A 27,597-nucleotide genomic window follows, 5' to 3' on the forward strand; every position below is an offset into this window, starting at 1 on the left:
TAAGCCTTTACTTGGCATTTTGTTGCATGCAGAAGGGCCAATGGGGTATAAAGGAAGTAGTGAAATGCCAAAAAGAATGCTCCAACATGTGACTTCCATATTATCCTGTTTCAGTGACCTAACAGTAGTACTACAACAAGACACTTCGGATTAAAATCGATAAAAAAAAATCTCTTTAGAAAATTAATTGTAACAACAGGTTAGGTTGTTTCCCCACATAAAAGGCCAGGAATGGCCAAAGATTGAGAGTTCAAATAGTTCCCCAGAGGTTCAGAGTCCAAGTGGCTTGTGTCTTGCCAAAGTTCAAGCCCCTGGTCATAGATCTTCACACAGCTTGTATTATAATATTCAGCATGAACAAAAACAGTTGTTCACTCAAGTGGCCTGGACAGAAGCTTCCCTTACAGGAGTACTTTTTACTGTGGGTATTTTAACCTAACATAACTTGGTAAAGGATGTCCTGTGATCAGATGGATCTGATGTTAGCAATTTCACTTTCACCTGATATGGAAATTATGTGAATTCAAACAATCTCCCAGAGTCACTGCTGCAGCTTGGGACTCATTTTCATCCTGTCCCACGTATGCATAAGTGCCTAATAAAGCTATCTTATCAAAAAGAACACAACCAGATGTGAAAGATCTCTCTCTCTCTCTCGACATTCATCCAATACAAAAATATCTGCTTAAATCTTAGCAACAAATATTCTTATGCCTGCATAGCTTGTGGTCCACATATGTCCACATTGACAGTCAATGACAAAAGCATGTAAAGGAACATCCTGTGCACAAGATAATCAGTCCAGTTTAGCACAACAACGAAGAAGCCAAAGACAAGAAATTATAAAACATATGGATGAAGTATATTATTGCATGAGTGATGAAATAATGATGGTCAAATATCAAACTGTTTCATCATCAGTAGGCAAAATATTAACTGGCGGCTTAACATATTTTTCTGTTTATGCCATAAAGATTTAAGTAGAAGACATAGCACACATTTTGGTCATTAAAACACATTTTGGTAATATGAAGTCAATCCATATGTAACATTTAATTATGAAGACTGAACTGCAACACTACCTAAAACTCAACTGAGAAGGATCAATTCCTACCTGTCCATCTTGACCGACATGAACCTGATGTATCTGCAGATTACCCTGTAAAATAAGAATAAGAAACAGAACTCGGGAATTAGAAATAAAGTAGCACTCCTCAAGGAGATGTGTATTTATTTGAGGAAATCTATTAATTTAGGAAATTCTTCTGAAGGTCTATGTTTTTTGGCAGTAAAACTCAAATAAAGTGCTCCTGCACTTTAATCAAAGAGAATGGATGCCTGTACTACTTTACTGATTTTTTCAATTTTTTTAAAAAAGAGTTCTTTGGGGGTGAGGTGGGGGCAAGGGAGTGTTATAGTAAAATGATTAAGTAGCAATCTGTTTATATGGCTTTTATGGAGGTAGATTTTCCCTTCTCATATTCCCTCATTTTTGTAAAATTGCAAACATGCACAATTCAAAACATTTGTCATCCTAAAATTAGTAGAGTAATTTTTTAAATCTTTGGCTGTTATGGTATGTGCCATTCCTAATGCATATAATGTCTGTTATTACTAAGCTATCATTAGTACTAACAGCCATTTCTTTTACTTTATTAAAACTCAACCCAAAATGTGAACAAAGAGTACTATTATAGGAATTTCCAAGGCACGTATTATAAAAGATTCCAAATGCTGTAAACTATTTGCAAAAGACCTTTAGCTATGAACACTGAAAAAGGAAGGAACTTCATTACAGAGAGAAACTCTGATTTAAGTTCTTAAAAAGGTCCTTTAAAAATATGTTTAAGTAAAAAGAAACAAAACAAAACAAGAAAAAAACTCCCCAAAACAATTCAAGCACAAGAGGTAAAATGGCAAATTTCTGTGCGAAAAACACACCCAGTTCTTTCATTTTCATCTTTTTTATACTCCATAATACTGCCAGCACAGTGAATAAAAATCAACGATTTTATTATGAAAAAAAATAAATTGGATTTTTTTATTTTGTTATTTAAATTATAATAAGTTTTTCTCTTTAAAAATAAACCTGTTTAAAATAAAATCTGAATTTAATAAAAAATATGTCAAAGCCTTAAAATATTTTAATAAAAAATAAATATGCTGAATCCATGAGCCAATCTCAAAAACTTTGAATTAAAGACTGCTTTTCTATATAAAGACAGAATCAGGAAGAAAACATTTAACTTTTGAGGCCTAGCTTTTTGAATACGGCACAATCGATCAGCCTAAGTAATTTAGGCGACTGTCTCATTTTCAAGAGAATTTAAGCTCCAGTCACCTTCACTTAGGCGTATTTGAAAATGTTCCCAGGCTGACCTGAAATAATCAGTTTAATTTACTGACTACAGTTAATCCCTCTGTTTAGTAAATCATTTAGTTGTAAAGTGAAACATGTTTTGACAGAAAGCTTATGTATCCAAAACATTTAAGTCTGTTTTGTTTAATAAAAGTAAATTTTGTTTTGTGTGTTTAATTAAATTACAATTACCATCCTAATGCAGTTTGACACAAATCATGACAAAAAGTTAATTATCTAGTAAATAAGCAATATATCATTCACCATTTCCCAATATACTCAAATGTACAATTAATAAAAATCCAAAAGCATTAAGCTATATAATTGCCTAAATAAACATATATAGTTATAGTGTACCCTGCTAGATAGCAAAAATATGTAACAAATCTAGTGGAAAGGCTGTATTTAGTTGTAAATCAACATGCTTTAATGGTTATATCAACCAATGAGAATGCACCTTTCTTTAGAAAATAACTGAAGAACAAATGGAAAAGTTGATTAAAATCAATTATTTAAATCAAGGTTTTCCACTTGGTGAATTAAATCATCTTGATTTAAATCAATCCATCCAGACTAGCTGCAATTCCACTTTCTTTCAAAGGAGTTGTATATTGGAATAAATTATAATCCAGATGTTTTCAAACCACATGGTTAAAACGTAAGCCTGTTCCTGGAGTCTTTATATGCAGGCAACTCCCACTAAGGTCAATGGAATTTAGTCTCTGTAGTGACTCCTCATGCCCACACTAGACTCTTTCACAACAAATATCCACCTGACCACAGCTGCGTTCAGAGCCACAGAATTTGAAAATTCATTCTTGTTTTTCTTTACCCCATCCAGCCCCTGAAAGGAGATTCTTTTCACTAAAACTCACTCATATTTATTGTAATAATTTTAACCTCAGAGTGCAGGGAATCAGAACATACCCTTCACCAAAGGACCCCAGTATACCATACTATTCCATGCATTCTAAAATACATAGGACAGATTGGCTCCAATGGGAGTTTTGCCTGCGTAATAATTTCCAGGCTGGGGCCATAATTCTGGAGAATCAGTTTTCTTTTTGCTGCACTATTTTTATGCCAGGGGGTTGACAGAACTGTAATTGAGGCATGTAGTCACTGCCAGGCTTCTAGAAACTGCTTCATTCTCTAAATACTTTCACTAACAGGAATCTCAAAAATCCTCCTAGTACAGTTCTGCAGCTCCCACAGTGAAAGACACCGTTAGGTATTTTGAAAATATTCTGCAGGCTGCATTACTAAAATCCTTTACTGCTGAACTGCAGCGCTTGTTAAGCACAAATGTTGTACTAGCTATAGTAGTACCCTGAGGCCTGGTCTACACTACGACTTTAATTCGGATTTAGCTGCTTTAATTCGAATTAACGCTTGACCCGTCCACACAACGAAGCCATTTAATTCGAATTAAAGAGCCCTTTAATTCGATTTCTGTACTCCTCCTCGACGAGAGGAGTAGTGTCAAAATCGGTATTGTTAATCCGAATTAAGGTTAGTGTGGCCGCAATTCGATGTTATTGGCAATTAGATGTTATTGGCTACCCACAATGCAACGCTCTGGAAATCGATGCTACTACGGTAGCTTGGACGCACACCACCGAATTAATGGTGCCTAGTGTGGCCGAATACATTCGAATTTATAAAATCGGTTTCCTCAATTCGAATTATATAAATTCGGATTAATCCTGTAGTGTAGACATACCCTGAAGGTACTATACTTTGCCTCCCATGAAGCCCATTATAAAGCACATCAGCTATAAGCCACAATTTGCTAATACAAAACACATATGCATTCCTTGGTTGGCCAAATAAAACCATAGACAGAGAAGGAGTGTGCTATATTTGCTGAGATTGAGGCATATTTCAATGTGGCTCTACCACATGCATTCAGTTATACTTTCACTGGGTTCTTTCGCTTATTTCAGCATCGCTGAGAACAGTGGTTTAAGAAACATAGCCCTAGTCTCTGACCAGTATCTACTCAGATGACGTGGCATTTTGGCTCACCTCGCTGTCCTGTGTGATTTGGACCTGCTCCCCTTGAGGCACCTGGGCTATGTGGAGGTGACCCTGTGGGATCCGCAACAAAAGAAAACACCAAGAAGCATCAGAAGAAAATCAAAACTAGAGGAAGAAACAATTATCTCAGATTTGTTATAGTTTTATGTATTCGGGGATGGAGGGAAATGATTCACTGAAACTCATAAAAGTATAAAAATTGCTTAAAAAAATTAAGTGTATCCACATTTCTCCATTCTTTTATAGGAAGATCAAATGGAACAGAACGCCTTGTGGGGAAAGCATTTAACTGTCCAATGATCGAGAGGACACAAATGGGAATAATGATTACATTTATAGAGTGTCTTTCTCCTCAAAAGATCTCAGAGCAGTTTGCAATTTTAACTGATTCACAAACTATGGGACCAAACCTGCAAACAACTCAGAAAGACTACAGGATCAGGGCCTAAGGTATATCAGTAAAATATAAGGATCACTTCTGCAACAGATGAAATGCAGCCACAGCTGAACTAAATACAAAAAGGGATATATAGTGGCCAGGCTTTTACACCTGTTGAGGATCTGGCCCGAAGGTGGTTTTAATAAAGTTGATACTTTATATTGCTGCCCCTTAACAACCACTCCTGAAAGAAATCAAGTATTCCATTTGGTAAAAATTTGGGGAGGAAAGTGAAAGAATTCCTTGAGTATCCAGACTGGCCTAAAGAAGCTTTTGCTACTGTAATTTACCTGCTGATAAATTGGATTCTAAATAACCTACTTTGGGGTTTATAAGGCTTTGTTTTCATTTTAATATGCCTGTATGAAACTGAGATTAAAGATATCCATTTGGAATACCGTCAAAAGCCTCTCTTATTTTATAACACAAGAACAATTGCAAGTGAATTTCAAAGAAACACAGACCCCTCTATTTCAAACAGTTTCATTTCCTTTGAAAGGAAACTGTCTATTTATAGGGAGGGAAAAAAAACATACTGAAAGTATCAAACTGACAATAGGGACTGTATATAAAATTAGAGCATAGACTCAAATCCATGTTGAGATAAGAATCGCTTTCCCTTCTTAACACCAAGCTCTCAGTGGTTCCCAGGGAAGAGCATTGAAAATTAAAAAGGTGTTATTATGCTGCGTTTATAGTTTTGGTAATTCTTTCAGAATAAGGCAAAAAGGTGACTTTGTTCATCTTTGTACCACAGATCATTTGAAAAAAAACCTGGTCACTCATCCACTGCAGGTATATAGTTAACCTTCAAGGCCAATGATTTTAGTATGGCCACCTAAGCAATTCAAGCACAAAAAAAAGAAATCATTATTTTTAGTCCTATCCCCCAAAGAAAATTTGCATTTGCATTTGCAATTCCTGGGCATCCAGTCCAATCCCAGTACTGTTGGTTTGTGTTTTTGCATTTTCTGTGTAAATATTTGTTTGTGACTGAACGTGCAAGCGTGGGCAATGCTGAAATCTGAAGGCCATCAGCAACTCACATACACTGTATGGGGCATGTAACCACAAATGCATTATGCCCCGCTAATGACCCGAAGCCTGATCTACGCAAATCATTTTCCAGAGAACAAAGTGTAATGTCGTTTCCATCTGGTGCAGTCCTGGGCCTCTCTACAGAACCTACTGGACCAGATTTATAGCAGCAATGTTTAGATTTTGACTGGGGATTGCAACAGGTTTCCCAAACTCCAGTTAGATTTAAACTTTGATTCCATAGATGAAAATTTAGTTTTATTTGGTATGCCCTTACCTTTTACATCTACTGCTACGGACTTTTTGTCTACATATCTTATAATGATAATTTGCATTTCTAGAGTGCTCTTCATTCAAGGATCTCAAACATGCTTTAAAAGCCTTTATTAAACCTCACAAAACCCCTGGGAGGTAGGTAAGAATTAATATGATGGCAAAACTAAGATACAAAGGAATTCCCAAGATCACACAGCTAGTCAATGGCAGAGCTGGGAGTGGATCCCAATAGCCCCGACTCCCAGTTCTTTTAAAGAACACTGTTTCTCAAAGGGAGGTTTCTCTTTTACAAGCTTACTGCAGAAGAGGGTTTACACCGCTGGGTTTGAAAGTTTCTTTACAGCTCTGCCAAATTTCAGAGGTATAATCATTTGGCCTATAGACTAACTCCAATAGGAAATCTAGCCTACAGATCCTCAAGGAAAGCAATTAGCCTGTGATATGTTGCTGTTTGGGGGCAATGGTCCTTTCCAGAGAAATATAGGATTTGCCATCCATTGTGCATGATGCTCCAAGGAAAGCTGTAAAAATTCATAATTGCATCAAGCCAATTGTGCAATGCTGTACAAGTTAGGACAGAGTCTCATAAAAAAACAGTTTATACCAGTTTATCACCACTTGGTGCCTCTGAGAAAAGGAGGACAGACATGGAGCCATACTTCCTTCCTCCTTCTGATGCTGGGGCACAAATTCCAGTAGCTACAGGGCTGCTCTAATTTATGTTGGCTAGAATGGGTCCCTAGGTATTTTTGTGCCTGTGAAAAATCAGAGTGCATTGCATGTTCCCTTCAGGCCCTGATTATACCAGCTTTATTTCACCAGGCAATTCCCCTACAACACAGAAAAGTTGCTTGATGTTACCTAAAGAAATAACACAGATTGCTACAGACTGTTGCAATACTAAATATGGAATTATATAATAATCGACAAGTAAAAATCACAAATACACTAAGTATTTATGAACTGATTGTTGGAAATGCTGGGCACTTGCAGCTCCCACTTAAATCAATGAGTGTTGTGAGTTTTTAGTACCTCTGAAAATCAGCTCTGCCTTAATCTTTAGGCCTGAAAGTCTTGCTTGACGCACTGTTGCCAACTCTTGCTATTTTATGGCAAGTCTCACGTGGTATCTGCTGTTTTTCTTAAAGCCAGACTCATAGCTCCAGGATTCATTCTCTCTCTCATACCCAGTCGCATCCCACCTTCCCTTACTCCTCCTCTTAACCTCTCACTCTCTTCTGGCTTGTTATCCTCACAATAGAAGCATGCTTAAACCTCTGCCATCTTAAAAAACCCCATCCTTGACACCATTTTCTTCTCAAACTGCCACCCCTTTTCCCTTTCATCTCTAAAATATTTGAACCGGCTGTTTGGAGTTCCTCTCCTCCGATTCTATCCTAGAGCCTCTCTAATTCGGCCTCCACCCTTTCACTCCTCTAAAATCGCTCTCACCCAAGTCTCTAATGACCTCTTCCTAACCAAAGCTCAAAATCAGTACTCTATCCTTAGCCTCACTGACCTGTCAGCTGTCTTTGACTCCATTGACCATGCTGCTCTTCTTGAAATCTTGTCCTCCCCTTTGGCTTCTTTAACTCTATTTTTGCCTGGTTCTCCTCCTAACTCTCTAACCACTTCTTCAGCCTATCCTTGATCTGTCTCATCCCGTTTTCAACTTTCTGAGGGGGTTTCCAGAAGGCTCCGTCCTTAGACTCCTCTTCTCCCTCTACACCTTATGTCTGGATAATCTTATCTACAAACACAAATTCAACCACCACTTCTATGCTGATGACTCCCAGATCTACCTCTCCACTCCAGAACTTCTCACCAAACTAAAATCTTGGCCTGTCTCTCTGATATATCTTTTAATGGATGCCTAGCATCAGATCAAGCTTAATATGTCTTAAACAGAGTTCTTAATCTCCTACTCCCTTCCCCTCCCCAGCCCTCCATGCAAGCTCTCCCTGATACTTCCTTTCTTGATTAGAGTAGGCAACACCACCTTCCTGCCTGTCACTCAGAGTATCATCTTCAACTCAGAAGTCCTCACAGCCAGGCTATGGTTAAGTCTATGTATTGAAGATTCTTTGTGCATAGCACCTCTGCGGTATGGCCTTTTCTATGCATCTACACAGTTAAAAGTCTTGTTCGAGCTTTCATCATCTTACATCTCAATTACTGTAAAATCCTTTTCTCGGACCTTGACAAAAGCAATCTTGCTTTACTATATCCATTCAGAATGCTGCTGCAAAGATCATTTTCCTGGCTCATTGCTTACCCTCCTCATTGCATCCCTCCATTGCTTCTCCCTTCTCTACCTCTACCACTGCCTATCATGCTGACCAATTTTGTCTCATTGTTTCCTTGTACTCCTCGGTCTCCATTTGTCTTCTCTTATTTTATACTTAGATAGTAAGCTCTTTGGGGACGGGATCAACTTTTTGTTTTCTGTTTGCACAGCACTTAGCACAACGGGGTCCCAGTCCATTACTAGGGCTCCTAAGTGCTACACAGTAATATGGATAATAACGTCTTAATTTGGAAAGCTAGGGGTCCACAATACTACGTATTCCAATACCTTTTTTTACCTCACTTCTGCTTTTTCCTTTAAAAATATTGAATTACATACAAAATAGTTCTTGCATGAAGATTGTGACATAAAACTACAAAAGCCAGGGAAAGTTTCCTCAGAGTATACCAACACCATTAATTTAAAAAGCACAATGGCTTGACTCATTGTAGTAGTGTAAGGCTTAACTTTTAAATTTCCTGGCTTTTGTGGATTTGGGTCAAAATGTTAAGTTTATTAAAACATGTTTTTTTTTTATAATTTAACATCAATATTTACAGCTTTTGCTTATATACATACATTTAAATGAAGGCACATGTAAAGGATTCAGCTAACAGATGTCCAAAAAGGGTTTTGAATGCAGTTTACAAAAAAAAAGGAAGACACATGACTCATAAATGGATGGATTACTATTTGGAGGGCGGGATTTTTTGAAACATGATTAAGAGGCCTGGGTGGGGGCTGGGGGGATATAAGCTAATCATCTTTTTGGACCACAGAAAGAGCTGAATCTGAGCTGTGTGACACATAAAATGTTCAGTGTTCTGGACTTTTTAAACTGGAAGAGATTATGAAGAATGAGTACATACTACTTGGACTTGGCCATCTTCTCCTATTTGGTGGATTTGAACCTGCTGAGCATTAGCCAGTGCATAGTGTAGGGCCTGTGGCTGGTTCGGCTGGATTTCATTAGATGCTGACACTGTGCTCTGAGTACCCTCTGGAAAGAAAAAGAAAAGACAAAATCCAACCTTATTTCATTTGCACATCTCCATGCTAGTTGCCATGCAATAATGGATAGGTAGGAAACTAACAAACAAACAGAGAATAAGCAGATGCAGAATGTTTATGTTACCCTTATGCTTTGCCTGCAGTTTCATTACTAGCCTACGGGTCAGGTTACAAATTCAGGTACAATAAAAAGGCTTTTGTTATAGCTTACTCTGTGGAACATGACAAATTTACACAGGTATTTTTGCTATAAATGCAAGGTATGCTACAACAAGAAACTCAGAAGGTAGTGTCATGAAGGCGAATGGACCATCGAAGTAGCAAAATTTTAAATTTTTCTCAGCTTCTCTAATCCTCAATCCACCTGATCAGCATCTGCCAGCACACCATCTTCCTTCAAGGTTGGAAAGCAACTTTCTCTAATACATATACCAAATTATGCTGTTCCTTTGGATTGCCTGACTGGAGCTATTGAAGATTATATCATATCTGCAATGCATTCAGTATTGCAACATGGAGGACTAAACTGTTCTGTTCTTGTGAGCAGGCAAAGTGTTGCCAACTCTTGTGATTTTATTGCAAATCTGTGTATTTTTCTTAACGCCCCAATTGTTGGAGTCAGGATTTCATGAGAATCTCAACTTCCATTAAAAAAATAAGTAAATTACTAGCCCTCATGGTTGCAGAGAAAAGTGTATCCGAAAATTTAAAAACTAGAAGATAAATAAAAAGGAACCGAACGTGTATTTTTTTTAATTCCGTGATTTTTAACTAATCACAATTTTTTTGAAGCCTGATTCCATTTTGTAACATTTGGGGTTAGCAATACTGAGATACTGACACAGTCAAGAATCCTTCTCTGAAAGAAGAGAATGGAGCAGAGTCGCAGAGCATGGGGATGAGGTTTTTGTGTGCACCCACAAACTGAGACACAGCTAGTTAAAGCTCAGTTACACAGGGTTCTTGCAGCACACATGGTATGTCAGATCATCTACTATTTGGATGAACCTTAAAATACCCAACACAACAGGGATGATTAAAATTCAGCGCCAGTCCTGAATTCCCTTCCTTTTATGTGGGAATATTATTTGGAGGGCATTTTTTGAAGTTTAACTGAGACCATAATGTCTCATGTATATAGACAGCATTGTCATGTCAACATGGATTTAGAAAAAACTTAAATGTATTTTATTTCCTTGATCATTTGTAACCGCTTTCTCGATGCTATTTTGGTAAATCATATAAATATACATTTAGGAAATTCTTAGAAATGTGGATTTCACTCCCCATTCTCCCCCCACTCCCAAAAATGACTTCTTCACTATATGGCAACGTAATGGGGTGCTCTTGCCACACACAGTAGCATTCCATAAAGAGAGACTATGAATCTATATTAGTACAGGAAACCATAATGAAAATATTAAAGACATGAAATGTTACTGCGCTTGTACAGTGGACAACTTTGTTATATTAATAATTTAACATTTTATTTATTGTTTAAACAAAGATTAGATGAGCCTAGTCCGCACAGCAGATGACTAATGAGCTACATATTTTCATTTTAAAGGACACAGTTCGGGGGGGTCAGCTATTGAAACACAAAACAGAACAAAGGAACCCTATTCCACAATGGAAAACTTCCACTTTAATCTTTTTGAAGGTTTATTCTAGAGACACTAAATGATCTTTAGTACAATAGTGCTCACTGTCCAGCTATTTAGGAAGGACAGGAGACACTGGATGTAGTTTAATTAGGCCACAACTTTATTATTAACTATCTGGGAGTACCCAGGAAATAAAAGTGTACAGTTCAGGTAATTCCATGATCATTTCAACATACAACAGGGGTGCGTCCATCAACCCTCCCCCTTTCCCATCCTGGTCCCCAGCCCACCTGCTTCTGGGACCTTACCCTCCTCCAATCCTTTAATGAGTGTTAAGGTGGGCTATAAAGAGGGTGAGGGGGGGTTAGTCATAGAAGCCCTGAACCATCCTGTTTCTGCTCCTTTAACAAATACCTCCTTTAAATCCTTTACTACTCCATTTATCAGATCACTGTATCCCTTCCCTGAGGAGCACCTGCACTGGACATCCGTCCCAAATCAACATAATGAGATGCGATATCATAGCCTAATTCCTGTGCCATGTTTGCCCCAACTCAGCCCCCTCCCTGAACCAGCTGTGGGGAAGGCAACCCCCTCCCATCCCCCCGCACGCACACGCGCGCACACACACACACACACTCACACACACTTTCCCTCACCAATCTGGAGATGAAGAAAAAATTCCTTCCCAGCTCCCCCGAGAAAGGAGCAACTAGCGCAATGCTGACAGTGGATCCTGACCAAACCTGCTATTTCACCACTTCCATGGGTGGGAGGGTGGGTGCTGCTCCACCTGATCCAGGTAAAAGAGGGCTTCTCCTGCCCGGCATTTACTTATATAACTTCCCCTCTCTTCTGGTCTCCTAGGTCAGCATCCCCACTCTGATCTGCAGCTGCTGCAAAATCACTCTGTCTCTCTCTACCCCTTAACTGCCAGAGGTGAGTAAAGGCATCTTAAAGTGGGTGTAAAATTACATTTATATCCACTTCAAGAGGATTTCTTACATTGCCAGAGTATTGTAAACAGTCGTCCCCCCCGGCCTGCTTAATGTGAGGCGCAGTCATTGGCGGCTACTTTTACTAGAGCGTTCTTTAGTCTACAAGGTGCCACAGGACTCTATGTCGCTTTATCCTAGTGTGCTAATATTTTAGTTGCAATGCTCTGAAAAAATAGTTTGTTTAATTAGTATCTGTTCTCACACTCATTGTTTTATGAACAGACTAGTGCAAGACAACAAATTTGTGCTTTTAAACCTGAGTCTGGAAACTGAAAACCAACTCAATATGGCTAAGTTAGAATCTAGTTATTTGGTGGAAAGTTTACTTGTTTTTGTAGTCCAAATAAATAGCTTTAAATTACTTTTACATTTAATTACATAAAAGGCTGTCAAGAGAAAGTATGAATAAAGCAGCCAAGTAAAGTTACCAAAAAGAGAAAAATAACTAATGTATAATTGTTATATGTTATGCTCTAATTGTGGTTCTATTCCTGCTATAGATGGAGGATGGAGGATGGGTCAGTGTGCCATATGGCTGACTATTATCCTAATTTACAGAAAGTCAGTGCTTAAATACTCCCTCACAATTTTCATGAAGTTTCATGCGTATGTGATTTCTATATTTTGTAATACGAGTTTTTTCACAAGAGTCAGGACCAAATATTTGGCCTGGGCCTAATGGACCCACACTGAAAGAAAAACAAAATCTCCCTGTACTAGTTATAAGGACCAGAGACTTTGTACTTGATGTCACTGATCAGGCCCAACATATGATTTACTCTGAGGTCCATTACCAGATACCCCTGTTCAGAGTAAATGGGTTCTGTTGGAATGTATAATGTATCGAATGGGCAATGCAGAAGTCCCACAGTTTGAGGACTTCCTGACTTCTTGTTTATATAGAACATCGCTGTGGTATTGTCTGTCAATACTGATACACATCTCCCCTGTAGATGGGTTTGAAATGTCTGGCAAGCAAGGCGAACCGCATACACCTCACTGACATTGATGTGCAGCGAAAGTTCTGCCTGGGACCAGACACCTTGGGTCCTGAGTCTTCCTAGGTGTGCATCCCATCCCATCGCTGGTGCATCTGTGACTAGGGACAGCGATGGCTGAGGCCTGGAGAAAGGTATTCCCGCACATACTGCTTGCAGTCGAGCCACCACCGGAGGGACTCAAGGACTGTATTATTATTTAGTTAAATTAATTGGGTAAATGATTCTTCCAGAAAAACAAACATCTTTTTACCTTCTCCTGTCTGTGTGCCATGAATTTTCATATCATTTTCACGTAACTGATTTTCCATCATTTCTGTTTTATTAAGCATCAATTTATTCCCACATACTAGGCTATTAGATTATAAGGCATGCCAATTCTGTTTTTCACCTTGCTCCTTACAGGCCACCTCTAGTACATCCAGCTGTGACTTCTTGCTTTCAGCATGTTTTTCAAACCCCACTGCACAAATCAAAAGCTGGTCAGTCCTGGCGTCCAAACACATAATCCTATATTCTCATTTTTTTCCACCCAGTAACAGTTGGACTCAAGATGGAACTGAATGATGGGGTAAGAAATATGTCTCATCTATAACTTCAACAACATTTTAAAAGTGCATTTCCTATAGCTTGGAACTGACAATTCTATCAGCACAATACTATATTTCAGAGAAAACCTTAAACCCCCATTATAAATATGTTCTTATTTCCCTACCAGGAACAGCCTGTAACTCAAGAGTATCCATGAGTTAGCAAGGCCTGCAGACCATTAAAGAAATATTGAAATTTGTTTGCAACTGAATAATACAAAGAGACCTGTATTTGCTGTAGTCCAGCTGTTACTTTACAGATGTTAAAAACTATTTTTGCATCAACAAGCTTAAACAGGGGCTGGTAAGAACTGCATATACCAAACTCAATCTGAAGTGGGAGGAATGCGGTCAAATGCATTCAGAACTGTACATCTCTCAAGAAGCAAACTTGCTTATAAATAGACTCCAATCTTTGGCTTCATTGCAATGGCCAGAGTTAGTAACAAAAAAAGAAGAAAGGAAAAGAGAACTCAGCAGTGTCTAAAAACAAAACATCCTTTATGTATAATTGTTTTTCCCCCTCTAAAGCTCTGACCAGGCAAAAGTAATATTTATCCATTTTTAAACATTCCCCATAAAAAACAAATACAAACTTGAATAGCACACAGCTTGAATGGAGGATATGTCAACAGTTATAAATCACTATAATGTAAACTATCTGGCCTCACATTTACAACTTTGATATAACAGAGAATCCCTGGCTCTGAGAAATTGTACAGCTGAACTCTCATGTTGAAATTTTCCACCACGTTTTTTAGAATGGAGGATTTGCTTGGACATCATCTGAACAGTTGAGTTAGTGCTGTGTGGTATTTTCACGGCATCTTTCTTTTCAGGTGGATCAGATGCAATAGCGTCGCAGTTATCCTTTGAACGAAAGATGCTGCTTTTACCTTTTCGCAAATGGAGGGTTATAAAATGGAAAATGTTATAAATGACTAGTTCCTTTTTCATGAACGGAGAATTAGACCCTTTAAAATCTGTGTTTACTGTATGTTCTCATGAGCCAAAAAAAAGTAAATCGCTCTAAAAAAGGTCTTTATCTTTTTGGGCTAATCCTCAACACTTGACAAAGTCACCCCACTAAAACACTCGTTTCTGTGGCATATTTTTCAAAGTTAATACTCTTCAGGAGTTGTGAAAACCAGATGGGATTTGTCTGACAAATGTAATTCACAACTCTTTTAAGCATGTGTGTATTTAACTTTCAACTAAGAACAATTTGAACATTCCTTATGCCAAAGGAAAAACCTCTGGCATTTTCCGTATCACTTTTTCCACTGTCATTTTGCTTCATTCATTCTTTGAATTAATCTCTATTTAAATCTCCCTGTGGGTTTCTGCATCTTTATTTCTAAAATAGCTTCCTAAAATCGACTGGTAGATATTTGTCTTCACACCCCAATTTTATTTTTTTAAATAGGAGCTAAAAACCGTAAGTGTACCTCTACTTCTCTTCAAAGACTCTGGCGGCAAAGCCTCAGCTGGAATAAACTGTTATAACTGTATTGACGTCAATGGAGTTATGACAATTTACATGAGTTGAGGATCTGCCCCCTTGTTCTGGCAAGAAGGGATGGAGGGTTGGATTCTGGAGCAAAGTGGTTTTTTGCTTGCTCTGCTTATTTGCATATTATTATCCAGAGTGCTCGTCCACTTCACAGTTATTACATAACACTGTCAGTGCTCTACTAACAAACGGGAAGGCGGTTTTGGGTGGCCTGAACTCTTTTCTTAGAAAAAGAGGAATAAGAAAAACAAATTAAAATCAAAGAAATCTACCCTTCCAAAAAAGGGCACAAGTACTGGCTACGTCACCTTACATCACCCTCTACTGGACAATTCACAGAAATAAAAATGGACCCAATTCCCTCCTCCCTCTGCCCCCTCTCCCCCCCCCCCCCCCCAATATGCATGTTTTTTAAAAGGATATCTGCTTAACCTACTCTGGCAGCCATGTGTATGGCTCTTGTCAGAAAAAAACAGAAACAAAAACACACACATTGAGAACTAAAACCCTGGCTTGGAAAAGAGCAGGACAGACCATTGCAATTAATACCTCAAGCACAACAAAGGGTGACATTTTCAAACTGAAGTGCCAGATGAAATATGGGAATACAACGTCTCCCTGAGCCCAACAATCTACTCTAATTTCTTTACACAGCCCATAAATCCTGCGGCTGCTGTAAACTTGCACAGTCAATTAAATTTAGAAGAATCTTAATGAATAACTTTGGGGGGAGGGGAGGAAAATAGCAGTGAAAAGGCATAAGTTCATTTTTTTTTTCCTAACAGCTTCATTAGACATATTTAGTCTAGAGATTAGTTACTTTTGAACGTTTAGGATTTCAGTATCACGATGCAATAATTACTCAGGCAAAACTCCCATTGACAATGCCTGATTAAGAACTGTAGTATCCATCTCATGCTGTCCTAGGCATCACCGACCAGGGGTCAGCACAGTTAACTTCTAATTGTGATATACTGAAAAGACAAGAGGAAATTTGTTATTTTTAAGATATATGATATAAAGCTAGTCACGTCATATGAACTTGTCCGTACTGCAAAAGCAGAGACGACTTCAGTTTGAACATTTCACTCATAACGTTAACATGTCTAATGATAGCCAGCACAAGCATCTAAGAACGCAACTCAAGCATGTGCAGCCTCCTTAAATGTGAATGTATCCAGATCATTTTGACTAGGAAGCATGTAACAATTCAATTCTCATAATGGGCATTTCGGACCCACAAAAAAGGAACCCAGGTTACAGCCAGATAGGTTTCGGGAAATCACATTTTAAAAAATGAAGTGACTACACTACAGTAATGGTGAAAAATACCAGCTCAGAAGCTCTGGAGATTGAAGTCATTTACTGGGTCACAGAATAGGACATGCTGCAGGGCAGTGACCATGCAAGCTTTTCCACATTCCCACCAACAGTTCAGTCTTCATGGTTACCCCAGTCCTTAGCCAGTCTGCTGGGACTGCCAACAAGGAGGGCAATAGTGGCGAGTTTTGTACCTCTCTGCTGGGAACTAGACTGACATCAAATTCATTTCAAATCATATACTGAACAGCTATCAGATGGTAACAGCTTTGGTTACTACAAACCAGAACTACAGACAGACCAGCAACCTAGAGATAAAAGATGTTAGATCGCATTACTAATCCTCTGAGCCATGTATCCAGTTCCCCTACAATTACACGCTCAGTATAATCCTTGTCTCCCTCCTCAGAGTATGCCATTCAGCAGCACTACCCACATCAACATGGATGGTTGCAGTTCAACACATCCACCACACCTTTCCACCAAAAAGAAGGTAGTTAAGCATTTTAACCCAGTCATGTATTAAGCTCTCTTCCACACGGTTGGTTATTATAAAAGTACAAATTAATTAGGGCCTGCATTTTCATCAACAGCTATTATATAACAGCTCTTTCACTGTGTTCTTAAAAGAAATGCCAGGACTAATAGAACACATTGGTTTAAATGATGGTGAGACGTGTTAGATATTTACCATTCCCAAATATAAAAGTATTAAACTATTACTTTGTACTTGCCGAGTTTCGAACAAGGGCAAGCAAATGTCCCATACAGAAGAGAACGTCATTGTTTTACAGCACTTAAAAAAAGTACTAATAAGCATCCCCTGACTGAAACACACACACTGGGATTTATAATTGAAAGCTATTCTGAGATTAATCAGCCCTCAGAGATATGTGATTAAAAACATCACTGCATGCTAATTACCGGTATGTAATTCAGCTCTACGTTAGATCTTTTTCCTCATTAGTGCCTTTCATTCACTATATTCAAATAAAGATTCGGGTTCATCAATAAACTCAGGAGGGGAAAAAAACTATCCTAAAACTCAGGAAAACAGCTAATACAGAGACTATAGTAAACCCTCATGCACACACCCCCTCCCAAGCCCTCACAAATATTTTTAAGCTTCTAAATGATGTTTTCAGAACAGCTGGGCTGCAATGCAGACAAACCGACACTGTGCGTCCACTTCACATATCAGTTGGCAGAAATAATATGAAAGAAAATACATTTTCAAAAGAATACAGAAATACTTTCTGAACCCCCACTAACACTTCCCAAGGGGATATTAAGAAGAATTAACTATCTGGCAGCCAATGAGTTTAAACAGAGCTACAAAACGACAGTTATTTTATCACCTTGAACCTGGTGAAAGGGTCAATAAAGTTTTTCCACTCTCCATTATCTGCAATGCTTTCTTACAAGCTTAGAAAATGTGTTTCAATTTGTCCCTCATTATTTGGTAAACGTTATATTGCTCCCCATCCTAGAGTACTACATGAACTTGCTGTATAGTTTATTTCCTCCAGGACACCAGGTTGGTTACACACAGCCCTCGAGGGACTTGCACTAGGGTGCTGCTACTGCGTGCCCAGTTCATTATAGTCTCCTCTGAATAAAATGCACAGTGTTTTGTTAGACGGCTGCTCCCACAGAGAAAAAGGAGCGGCCCAGGCAGGCAGTGTACATGCCGTGATCACACTGAAATGGAGATGTGGGGCTCGGGGAACAGAGAGGTGGATTTTAAAATAAAATAAATATTCAGACTTTGCAGACTATGTCTCCCCAGGTAACAGGTTTGAGCTGTTTCAGCTTTTAAAGCCTTCAGGCCACATTGTGGCCCAGCCTAAGGCAGATGTATGGGGAGTAAGGGGTTGTAAGGTTCACCCTCCGAACTGCGCAGCCTGCTCGGATGGCTGCTCCAGGCACAGGGAGGTAGATAAGTTGAGTAGGGCTACTAGTCCCCTCCCCCCTATGCAAACAAGTGAATGGAAAAGGGATGGAGGAGAGGTATGGACTGGGGGGAGCCAAAGTAAACTGGAAGCTCATGGGAATAATGAGGGAGTCACAGTTCTGCCCGAGAGTTTCTCCTAGGGCAGCACAGTTACACACAACCCCACGCTCGGGGCTAGGAGCAAAGGTCTAGCCCTTAATCAATTGACAGTGGCTTTTAAGCTGACTACATTTTAGCAAACTCATTCAATTTAGTTAATTAAGAACATAAGAACGGCCACACTGGGTCAGACCAAAGGTCCATCTAGCCCAGTATCCTGTCTTCTGACAGTGGCTAACGCCAGGTGCTTCAGAGGGAATGAACAGAACAGGTAATCATCAAGTGATCCATCCCGTCGCCCATTCCCAGATTCTTGCAACAGAGGCTAGGGACACCAAAAGATGCCAAAAGCATATGTAAAATTCTAAAACTAATTTTAAAATGTGCTGTGGTAGAAGTGCACCCAAATCAATCGTCAACACATGCCTTGTATTGTGCAAAGAAATATATCAGTGATATTCTCCGTTAAAAACTATTTGTTTTTAAAACACATATGTTATTCACTGAGATTCTTGAAGTTCAGTTCTTCCTATCAGAAATCCACTAGCTAAAAGACTTTTTATACAGCTGGCTTGCTAGTTATCATCATCAACAACAGAGATAAGCTATTCAGGCTTAAAATGTTAAAAATATTTGGAACCGTATGAACAGCTAACCTTGACAGATCAGATCAGACTCTACAACATTCCAGTCCACATCAAGAAAAACATGGCTGGAATATTATTTTTATTTATTGGTTGAATTATGCATTTGATTTAAACTGCTATCCTGCACTACGGACTGGAGTACTACCAAGTTTGGGGTGGATGGCAGTTAGCTGTATTTCAGAGCTGAATGGGATCTACAAAACAAACAGGTATTAAAAAAATGTGTTTTCCACACCAAAGGCCATCGTACATACCTTGAACGTTCTTGTCTTCTGTATGCATCATGGGAAACTGATTTGTGGCTGGAAGATAAAAGTATCTTGGACTCTAAACACATATTAAAGGGAAAATTTAGTCAAGAATAACATCCACTTATTGGATGTCCATGCTACTGTTCAACTATGATTTCTGCAGTAGAATAATTTCACTGTTCAATACCGTAATGGCAGTGTTTAATATATTATTTTACTATACTGTAGGCCTTCCTATGTGCTGCCACCTATGCATGAGACAAGCTTCCTAAACCTATTCAACCAAGCCACCTCTCTCACCTCATTTACATCCTGTGACGTTGTGCAGTCTATATGGTTTTATAAAAATATGATAAGTGAATATAATGTAACTGGGATATGCTTCATGCAAAAGGTCTCTTGTAAGGTATCATTACAAAGCTTATAAGCTACTGAGTGTGATCATCCTATTTGTATAAATCTACCACTCTTGTATCTAAAACTAGAAATATAAAATATAACTCTGAGGGCCTACTGTAATTATGCAAAGTGTGGGCCATTAATGGTGGTTTGGAATCTTGATGACTCCCATCTTGATGACTCCCATTAACCAGGACCATTGTCTGCAGATGGCAGTGTTTTACCTGTGAGTCTTCCTGTATGTGTGTGTGCTGGCAAGTGGGTAATGAAATCTTGCAGTGACATGTGATCATGTCACCTGAACTGGAATCCATCTTTAACCTGGTGCTTTTCCAGTGGGGGGGGGGGTGGAAACCCAGAGGGACAAAGGGTTCCCGCCTTATGCAAAAGATATATAAAGGGGTGGAACAGAACAAAGAGAGGAGAAGAGCCATCATGAAGAATCCCCTAGCTACCACCTAAGCTGGATCAAGAGCTGTACCAGGGGAAAGAATTGTGCCCAGGCCTGGAAGGTGTCCAGTCTGAGGAAAAAACTTACTGAAGCATCTCTAAGGATGAGATTATCTGTATTTAGTTTGATTAGACATAGATTTTACTTTGTTCTGTCTGTTACTACTTGGAACCACTTAAATCCTACTTTTTGTATTTAATAAAATCACTTTTTACTTATTAATTAACTCAGAGTATGTATTAATACCTGGGGAAGCAAACAACTGTGCATATCTCTCTATGAGTGTTATAGAGGGCGAACAATTTATGAGTTTACCCTGCATAAGCTTTATACAGGGTAAAATGGATTTATTTGGGTTTAGACCCCCATTGGGAGTTAGGCATCTGAGTGCTAAAGACAAGCACACTTCTGTGAGCTGTTTTCAGGTAAACCTGCAGCTTTGGGGCAAGTAATTCAGACCCTGGGTCTTTGTTGGAGCAGACGGGAGTGTCTAGTTCAGCAAGACAGGGTGCTGGAGTCCTGAGCTGGCAGGGAAGACAGGAGCAGGGGTAGTCTTTGCACATCAGGTGACAGCTCCCAGGGGGGTTTCTGTGATCCAACCCATCACACATCCGTCCTAAAAGCTCTGTTCTGCCATGAAGCCAAGGGGACAGCTATACAGTCCCTGAAATCTAACCACCAGGTAGTGATCAAACCAACAGACAAAGGGGGTGCCATCATAGTGCTCAACCATGACGACTACATTAATGAGGCCAACTGACAACTGTCCGACACCACCTAGTATATGGAAATCAAAGACGACTCCACACCACAATTTACCCAGGAATTTAAGGATATCATCAAATCTTTCCCCAAACACCTCCAAGAAACACTCTACAAACTCATCCCCCACAAATCCACCCCAAGGTCCTTCAACCAGGGAACCCAGGCAGACCCATCATAACTGGCCACGGCATTCTCACTGAAGAAATGTCAGCACTCATAGAACCCATCCTCAAACCACTCACTACACAAAGGGCCAGCTTCCTCCAGGACACAACTGACTTCTTCCGCAAACTCCACAATGTTAACTATCTCCCTCAGAACACCATCCTCACCACCATATATGTCTCTTCCCGATATACCAACATCCCTCACAATGACAGCATCGCTGCCTGCCTCAAATATTTACAAGACAACTGTGACCCTCTACGTTTCCCAGACTTGAAGAAGAGCTCCGTGTAAGCTCGAATGCTTGTCTCTCTCATCAACAGAAGCTGGTCCAATAAGAGATATTACCTCACCCACCCTATCTTATGAAGCTTATGAAGCATTAAAAGAAACATAGAGAAACTAGTTTAAAGAAACTAAGTAGATATGACCATGCCTTATTGATTAACTTTGAGATATTACTGTAAACTTTGTCCTTCCTCTCCCACCCTACTTTCCTGGTCTGTTTATGACCCTCACTTATCACATCATGTCAAATTTAGACTCTCTTTTTTTACTTATTTGAGCGCACAAAAGTGTGCATTGAAAATAATTACTATTATTGTTGACTGTGCAAAGATTACGACTCCTGTTAATCACTGTAATACTCCATAAGAAACTGAGCTATAAGGCCACACACTCTTCAGAATGTTTTGATGACATCACAGTGAAGACAGAAAGAAAACTGAATGGTTTTTGATGGCAGACTAATCCTGAGATGTATTTTTTATGTAAGTCATAGTCTTCCTCTACTGTGTGAAGCAGCTACCATATTTTACCCGAAAGGTAGATGATGTTTAATTAAAATACACATTATATACCTATTTATATAGATCACTCATTGTACTTAGTCACCTAACAGTATCTACAATTTAAGTAAATCAAACAGAAGCATCTACACTAGACAGTCCAGTCATTACTGTTATTGTTGCCCAATGGCAACATTCATTGACCAGCCCAGAACAAAATTCTAAACTAAATATCTGTCTACGCAGGTGCACCTTAGTATGACATGAAAGCAGTAATATATCAACTCCAGCAAACAAGCAGGATGAGAGAGTTCCATAGGTGAGGGAAGGACACGTATTGAGAAGACCCTGCAATCTATCTCATAGTGTTGTATCCTAAGACCTGACTAAAGGAACACTCAAGCTTATCTTAACAGCCTGGACAAAAAAAGGGGAAAGAGAGAGTTTCTCAAGTAGCTGAATTTCAGACCATTCAAGGCTCACCTTAAATTGCTCCCTGAAGCAAATGCTACCATAAAAAGTTGTCTGGGTTCATATGTAACACTTTAAAAAGCCATATTTGACAGCTATGTTGTCATAACTGTGAAATACAGACCTTAGATTACTTCAGAGCTGTAAAATATGACTTATTTTCCCTACTAGCTGGCAATGGGAATTTTGCCACATCCATTATACAGTGTATATAATAAGTAACAGATGCCTATGAATTATGGACCTGTAATTCAACCGAGGGGTTCCAGGGATGTCAAACCACAAAAGCAAAGCCTAAGTGGTTCATGTATTTACCTGAACACTGAGATGGAATTACAACTCTGTCATCCAAAAGTTATCTCCTTCCCCCACCCCTCCAAACACTGCATGAATCAATTTAAAAAAAAAAAAAATCTTTCCCCTCTTCCTTTTCCCTATACTCTCATCCTGCCTCTTATCCCTTCCTTCCTGCTCTCTTTATACCTCTTCCACTCTTTTCAAATCGCTGCTGGAGAAGCTTCAGGTGAAATACTACTGCTCCCACTTGTTCTTGGGATGCCATAAATGTTTTCAGAGCAGCAGCGGAGCCTGACCAGAGTTTGCTGCTTTTTCTTAACAGTGTTTTCATAGTTCCTGGATGTGAAGGTACCTGGTGGATTCACGCAGCACCTCAAACACTCCCAGGAAGTAGGATCGACCATGTTCTGAGGAAAACGTAAGACACAGAAACTATGAAATCCATGGAACATTTCATCCACATTTATCAAAGATGGAGGCTACTATTACTATCTGTGTCCCACCACTGGCAAAGAGAGTCTCATTGCCCTGAAAGCTAAAACTGCAGATGTTTCAGTAAAACTTTATCACATTCGGGATAAAAAGACATCTTTAAAGGCTATAACAGAAAGAGACAGAGAGAGAATACAGTTTTTGTTTAGATAGGAGACTACTGCCTCTTGAGTTAATATAGTTAATATAAATGCCCTCGACCTGCATCTGTGGGCTTTACATCTCACTGTTGGTCCTTTTTTCACCCAGCAGATTAATGATTAATAGCTTTCCATAATGAACTCCAACACTAGTCAATATGTACATGCTAATGTGGCTATAAGGTCTACAACTATTGCATTTTGTATAAAGAAAACAGATTTCAAAGAGAGCTTCAAAATAAAATCCCATCAATAAATATAGTTTATGGTAATCATTATGCTGATTAGTTGTTTTAATCTGAGAATTCTGGAAATTATTTCAAGTTTCAGTATATAAAATTGTCCATTGAAAGCAGATTTTGACATTTTTGCATAAGATACAGCGGTTAGTGTTAACATGCAACCAAAAACTTCATGGAGGCAAGCAAATTTACTTCCTCTTCTTTGGGCTCACCTCCAAAATGCTGCTTTTAATATATGATGTACAAACATCCCACAATACTGCTTTTAAAATAAGCATGAGCCAAAAATGTCCCATGAAAATATTTCCTAGGTCAACATTTTTCATTTTATTATTGTTCATTCCTATATCTATGTGGAAACACACTGCCGACTAGATTTTTAAGGATAGCTGGTAAATATTTTGTGAACAAAATTAAACATGTCCTAATAAACTGTATGAACATACTGTGAAAAAGACTTTTTTAACAAGATTCATTTTTCTTTTATTCTTATTATGAATCTTAATCACAGATAAATATACAGCCCCTCTACTGAAAAAAATTAACAATCTGGTTACCACGTAGTGGGTATACTACATAATGGCATGAACTTGCACATAAATTATTAGTATATGAGGATTTTGTATTTAAACAGCCAAAATTTTTGTTTGGGGTTGGGGAAGCGGCAATCAAACCAGAATATTATTGCAGAAAGGAGTTGAGACATAAGTATATAACCCATTGAAACTATTATGTTTCTTACCTACTGAAATCAGTTACAATTTTCATTTCAAAACAAGAACATATTTATTGATGGTTTGGTGGATGGCTTCCCTTCCTCCATCTCATGCCAGAAACACACACATACACACACGTCTGTTTGTTAAACTCTACTTGCAAGAAAAGCTGCAACAAGCCACAGTCTTATTCCAAAATGATCACTTGAAATTTCATCATCTCTTTCTCAGTTTATATTCAAGTATAGATAGTACATTATAACTACCTAAAGATACTGCAATTTGTAGTGTCTACATATGAGCCTGCTGTAAATGTAGATTAATAGAAGCTAATTTTGTTTTCAAGTATTTTGAAAGACAAATGAAATGTTTAGAGTAAATTTCCATTTCTCCAATGTTTCTTTTACCTGAGCCACTATAAGATGAAGAGGAAGGCGTTCGCCTGGAAAAACTTTTCACTGCAAGACTCTGGCCTCGCTGTTTTCGCCGCCAAGCTGTCCGGCATTTGGAGTCTATGCTCTGCTTGATCCGGTACCAGTCGGACTCTGTAATTCCAAATTTATAGAAAAGGTGACCTAGAAAGAGGGGGGAAAAAACACAAAAGGATAGGACAGAATATAAATCCATATTCTGTATGAAATGCACTTATCTACATGGGGCTGCAAGGACTCTCACACATTCAAGGAGATGAAGGCATTGTACGAAATAGCATCTGTTGATAAGTGCCCAAAGTCACCTCAAGGAACATGAGATGCTCGATGGCAGAGATTATCAAAACTGAAGTTGTGTGCAATTACAGCAACCATCACACAAATTACCACACACAAATCAAGTAACTGAATGTGTGCAAATGATCAGTTGTGTATTTAACTGGCCACCAGTATATGCAATTTCCCAATTTGCATGTGCATTTGTGGAAATGGCACCATCAAGTTTGAGATGCACAGTACTGAAAATTTGATAGATGAGTTGCTCCTTGGCCAAATGTGGACAAAACTATATTTAAAACTCCCCTACAGTCACAATTTCTAGAAAACTAATGGTGACTAGATGCCAGGACTAATTCTCTAACAGGATTCATATATAAGCTAAAGTGGTTTTTTTTTAATGGCCTTCTAGAGCAGTGTTTTTCAAAGCACAGGTCGCGAGCCAATACTGGGTCGTGGAATGCTAGACACGGGGTAACTTGCTAATTCAAATTATAACGATTGCTGCTGCGCAGCAGCTCTAAAGGGCCGCACAGCAGGGACCTGGAGAGAACAGAGGTAGGGGGTGGGTGGGAACTGGGGAGGGGAGCAAGTTGGGGCTTGCAGGGCTCCTGCGGGCCTCTCCCCTGGCCCCGGAGCTCGCTGCTGCCGGCCGGGAGAGAAGGACCCTTTCCCCGGAACTCTGTGTTCCTGCGAGCAGGGGAACAGAGCTCGGAGCTGCCTGCTGGCAGGGAGAGAGGGAGGCCCCTACCCCAGAGCTAGCTGCTTCTGGCAGGGAGAGGGCTGGGGAGCGGGGGCGGGGGGAAGTCTTCTGGCCCCAACCCTGGGGCAGCCTATCTGCACCCCAAACTCCTCATCCCTGGCCCCACCCCAGAGCCCGCACCCCCAGCCAGAGCCCTCACCTCCCCCGCATCCCAACCCTCTGCCCCAGCCCTGAGCCCCTCCTGCATCCTGAACCCCTCATCCCCAGCCCCACCTTGCAGGCCTCACCCCCAGACAGAGCCCTCATCCTACCCTCTGCCCTACCCTGGGCCACCTCCCACACTCCTTACCATAGGCTTACTAAGGCTAGTGTCTAGTGTTAGGTTTCAGAGTAGCAGCCGTGTTAGTCTGTATCCGCAAAAATAACAGGAGTACTTGTGGCACCTTAGAGACTAACAAATTTATTAGAGCATAAGCTTTCGTGGGCTACAACCCACTTCTTCGGATGCATATAGCTTACGAGTTTTTTCATGAAGTTGATGGATTTCCACTCCATACGGCTAAATGCAGTGCCTTGCATAATGACAGGTTTCAGAGTAGCAGCCGTGTTAGTCTGTATCCGCAAAAATAACAGGAGTACTTGTGGCACCGTAGAGACTAACAAATTTATTAGAGCATAAGCTTTCGTGGGCTACAACCCGAAGAAGTGGGTTGTAGCCCACGAAAGCTTATGCTCTAATAAATTTGTTAGTCTCTAAGGTGCCACAAGTACTCCTGTTATTTTTGTCTAGTGTTAGTTATGTAAAGTGGGTTAAGCTGGAATGTATTGCAATATTATGATTTTATGAAAACTCTAGTCAAAAGATATAATTATGTTGGGTCACGGGAACCAACAATTTTCTTCAACTGGGTCACGAGGAAAAAAGTTTGAAAACCACTGTTCTAGAGCATGTCTGCTGAGTCTTCAAAATCACCAAACTGTAAATTGCAAGATGAAGGAAGTGACCTTTTGAAGGTATTCCTAGTGCTATCAAGTCAGGTCATTCTAAGGAAGCTTTTCTACACTTTCCTAATATAGCCGTTTCAACAGATTATTTTGGTTTCCCCATCCACTGTGTAAAAATAAAAGGATCCTGTGAGTTAAGCTGCATAAAGATTTTCCAGTGAAGCTCATTGGTTTGGTTTTGCTGCAAACTCAATCCAGGTTCACAAGCTTTGCAGTAAACATGGGCCTAGTTTCAAGAGAAACAGAAGAAGCAAGCACCAAACATAGGGTTGTGTTTCAACTGTAACAGAAATGGTTTCAGTTTCCAGGACAGTATGGTTAAAAATAATGGGAAAGAAATACAGAAGGCATTATCAGCATTTTCACGAGTTCCCAATACTGCATTGCCAATTCTCATGATTCTATTGCAAATCTTGCAATATTTGGTGTTTTTCTTAAAGCCCCAGTTGCCTGAAGTCAGCTGATTATACGGTAATCTCATCTTTCATTTAAAAAAAAGAAGAAGTTTCTAGCCCTCACACTTGAAGGAAAAAAGCTTGAAAGAATAAACCCTAAAGTTTCAAAAACTATAAGGCAAAAAAATATGTATATTATTCTTTAAAATGTTGATTCTGAGGGGCTGAGTCATGATTAAACTTTTGGGTTTGGCAATATTGCAATTAAATCCCATCTAACTACCTTACTAATGAAAGAGTCATGTTACAAAACCCACAGCTACTACTTAGTCCAATTTCTGATCGAAAATTGAGTTGGATGCTTCTCAACTAAACCAATCAATATGCCCAGCAACACAGTACTGAGTTTCCAATTAATCTCAGCTGACTATGAGGTC

The 27,597-nt window shown here is 39.3% G+C and overlaps 1 protein-coding gene across 3 annotated transcripts in view; it reads right to left on the reverse strand.

The window, feature by feature from the left end:
• Positions 1-27,597, reverse strand: part of BANP (BTG3 associated nuclear protein) — a 261,210-nt gene that overhangs the window by 103,788 nt on the left and 129,825 nt on the right. For all 3 annotated transcript variants that reach the window (XM_065416358.1, XM_065416361.1, XM_065416359.1), the window contains 4 exons: positions 24,758-24,925; positions 9,309-9,439; positions 4,388-4,450; positions 1,115-1,159 (listed from right to left, as the gene is read on the reverse strand). In XM_065416358.1, coding sequence (XP_065272430.1) covers positions 1,115-1,159; positions 4,388-4,450; positions 9,309-9,439; positions 24,758-24,925 — 407 coding nt within the window. The remainder of the gene's footprint in view (positions 1-1,114; positions 1,160-4,387; positions 4,451-9,308; positions 9,440-24,757; positions 24,926-27,597) is intronic.

Source organism: Emys orbicularis, chromosome 14 (genome assembly GCF_028017835.1).
Source record: "Emys orbicularis isolate rEmyOrb1 chromosome 14, rEmyOrb1.hap1, whole genome shotgun sequence".
Classification (NCBI taxonomy): Eukaryota; Metazoa; Chordata; order Testudines; family Emydidae; genus Emys; species Emys orbicularis.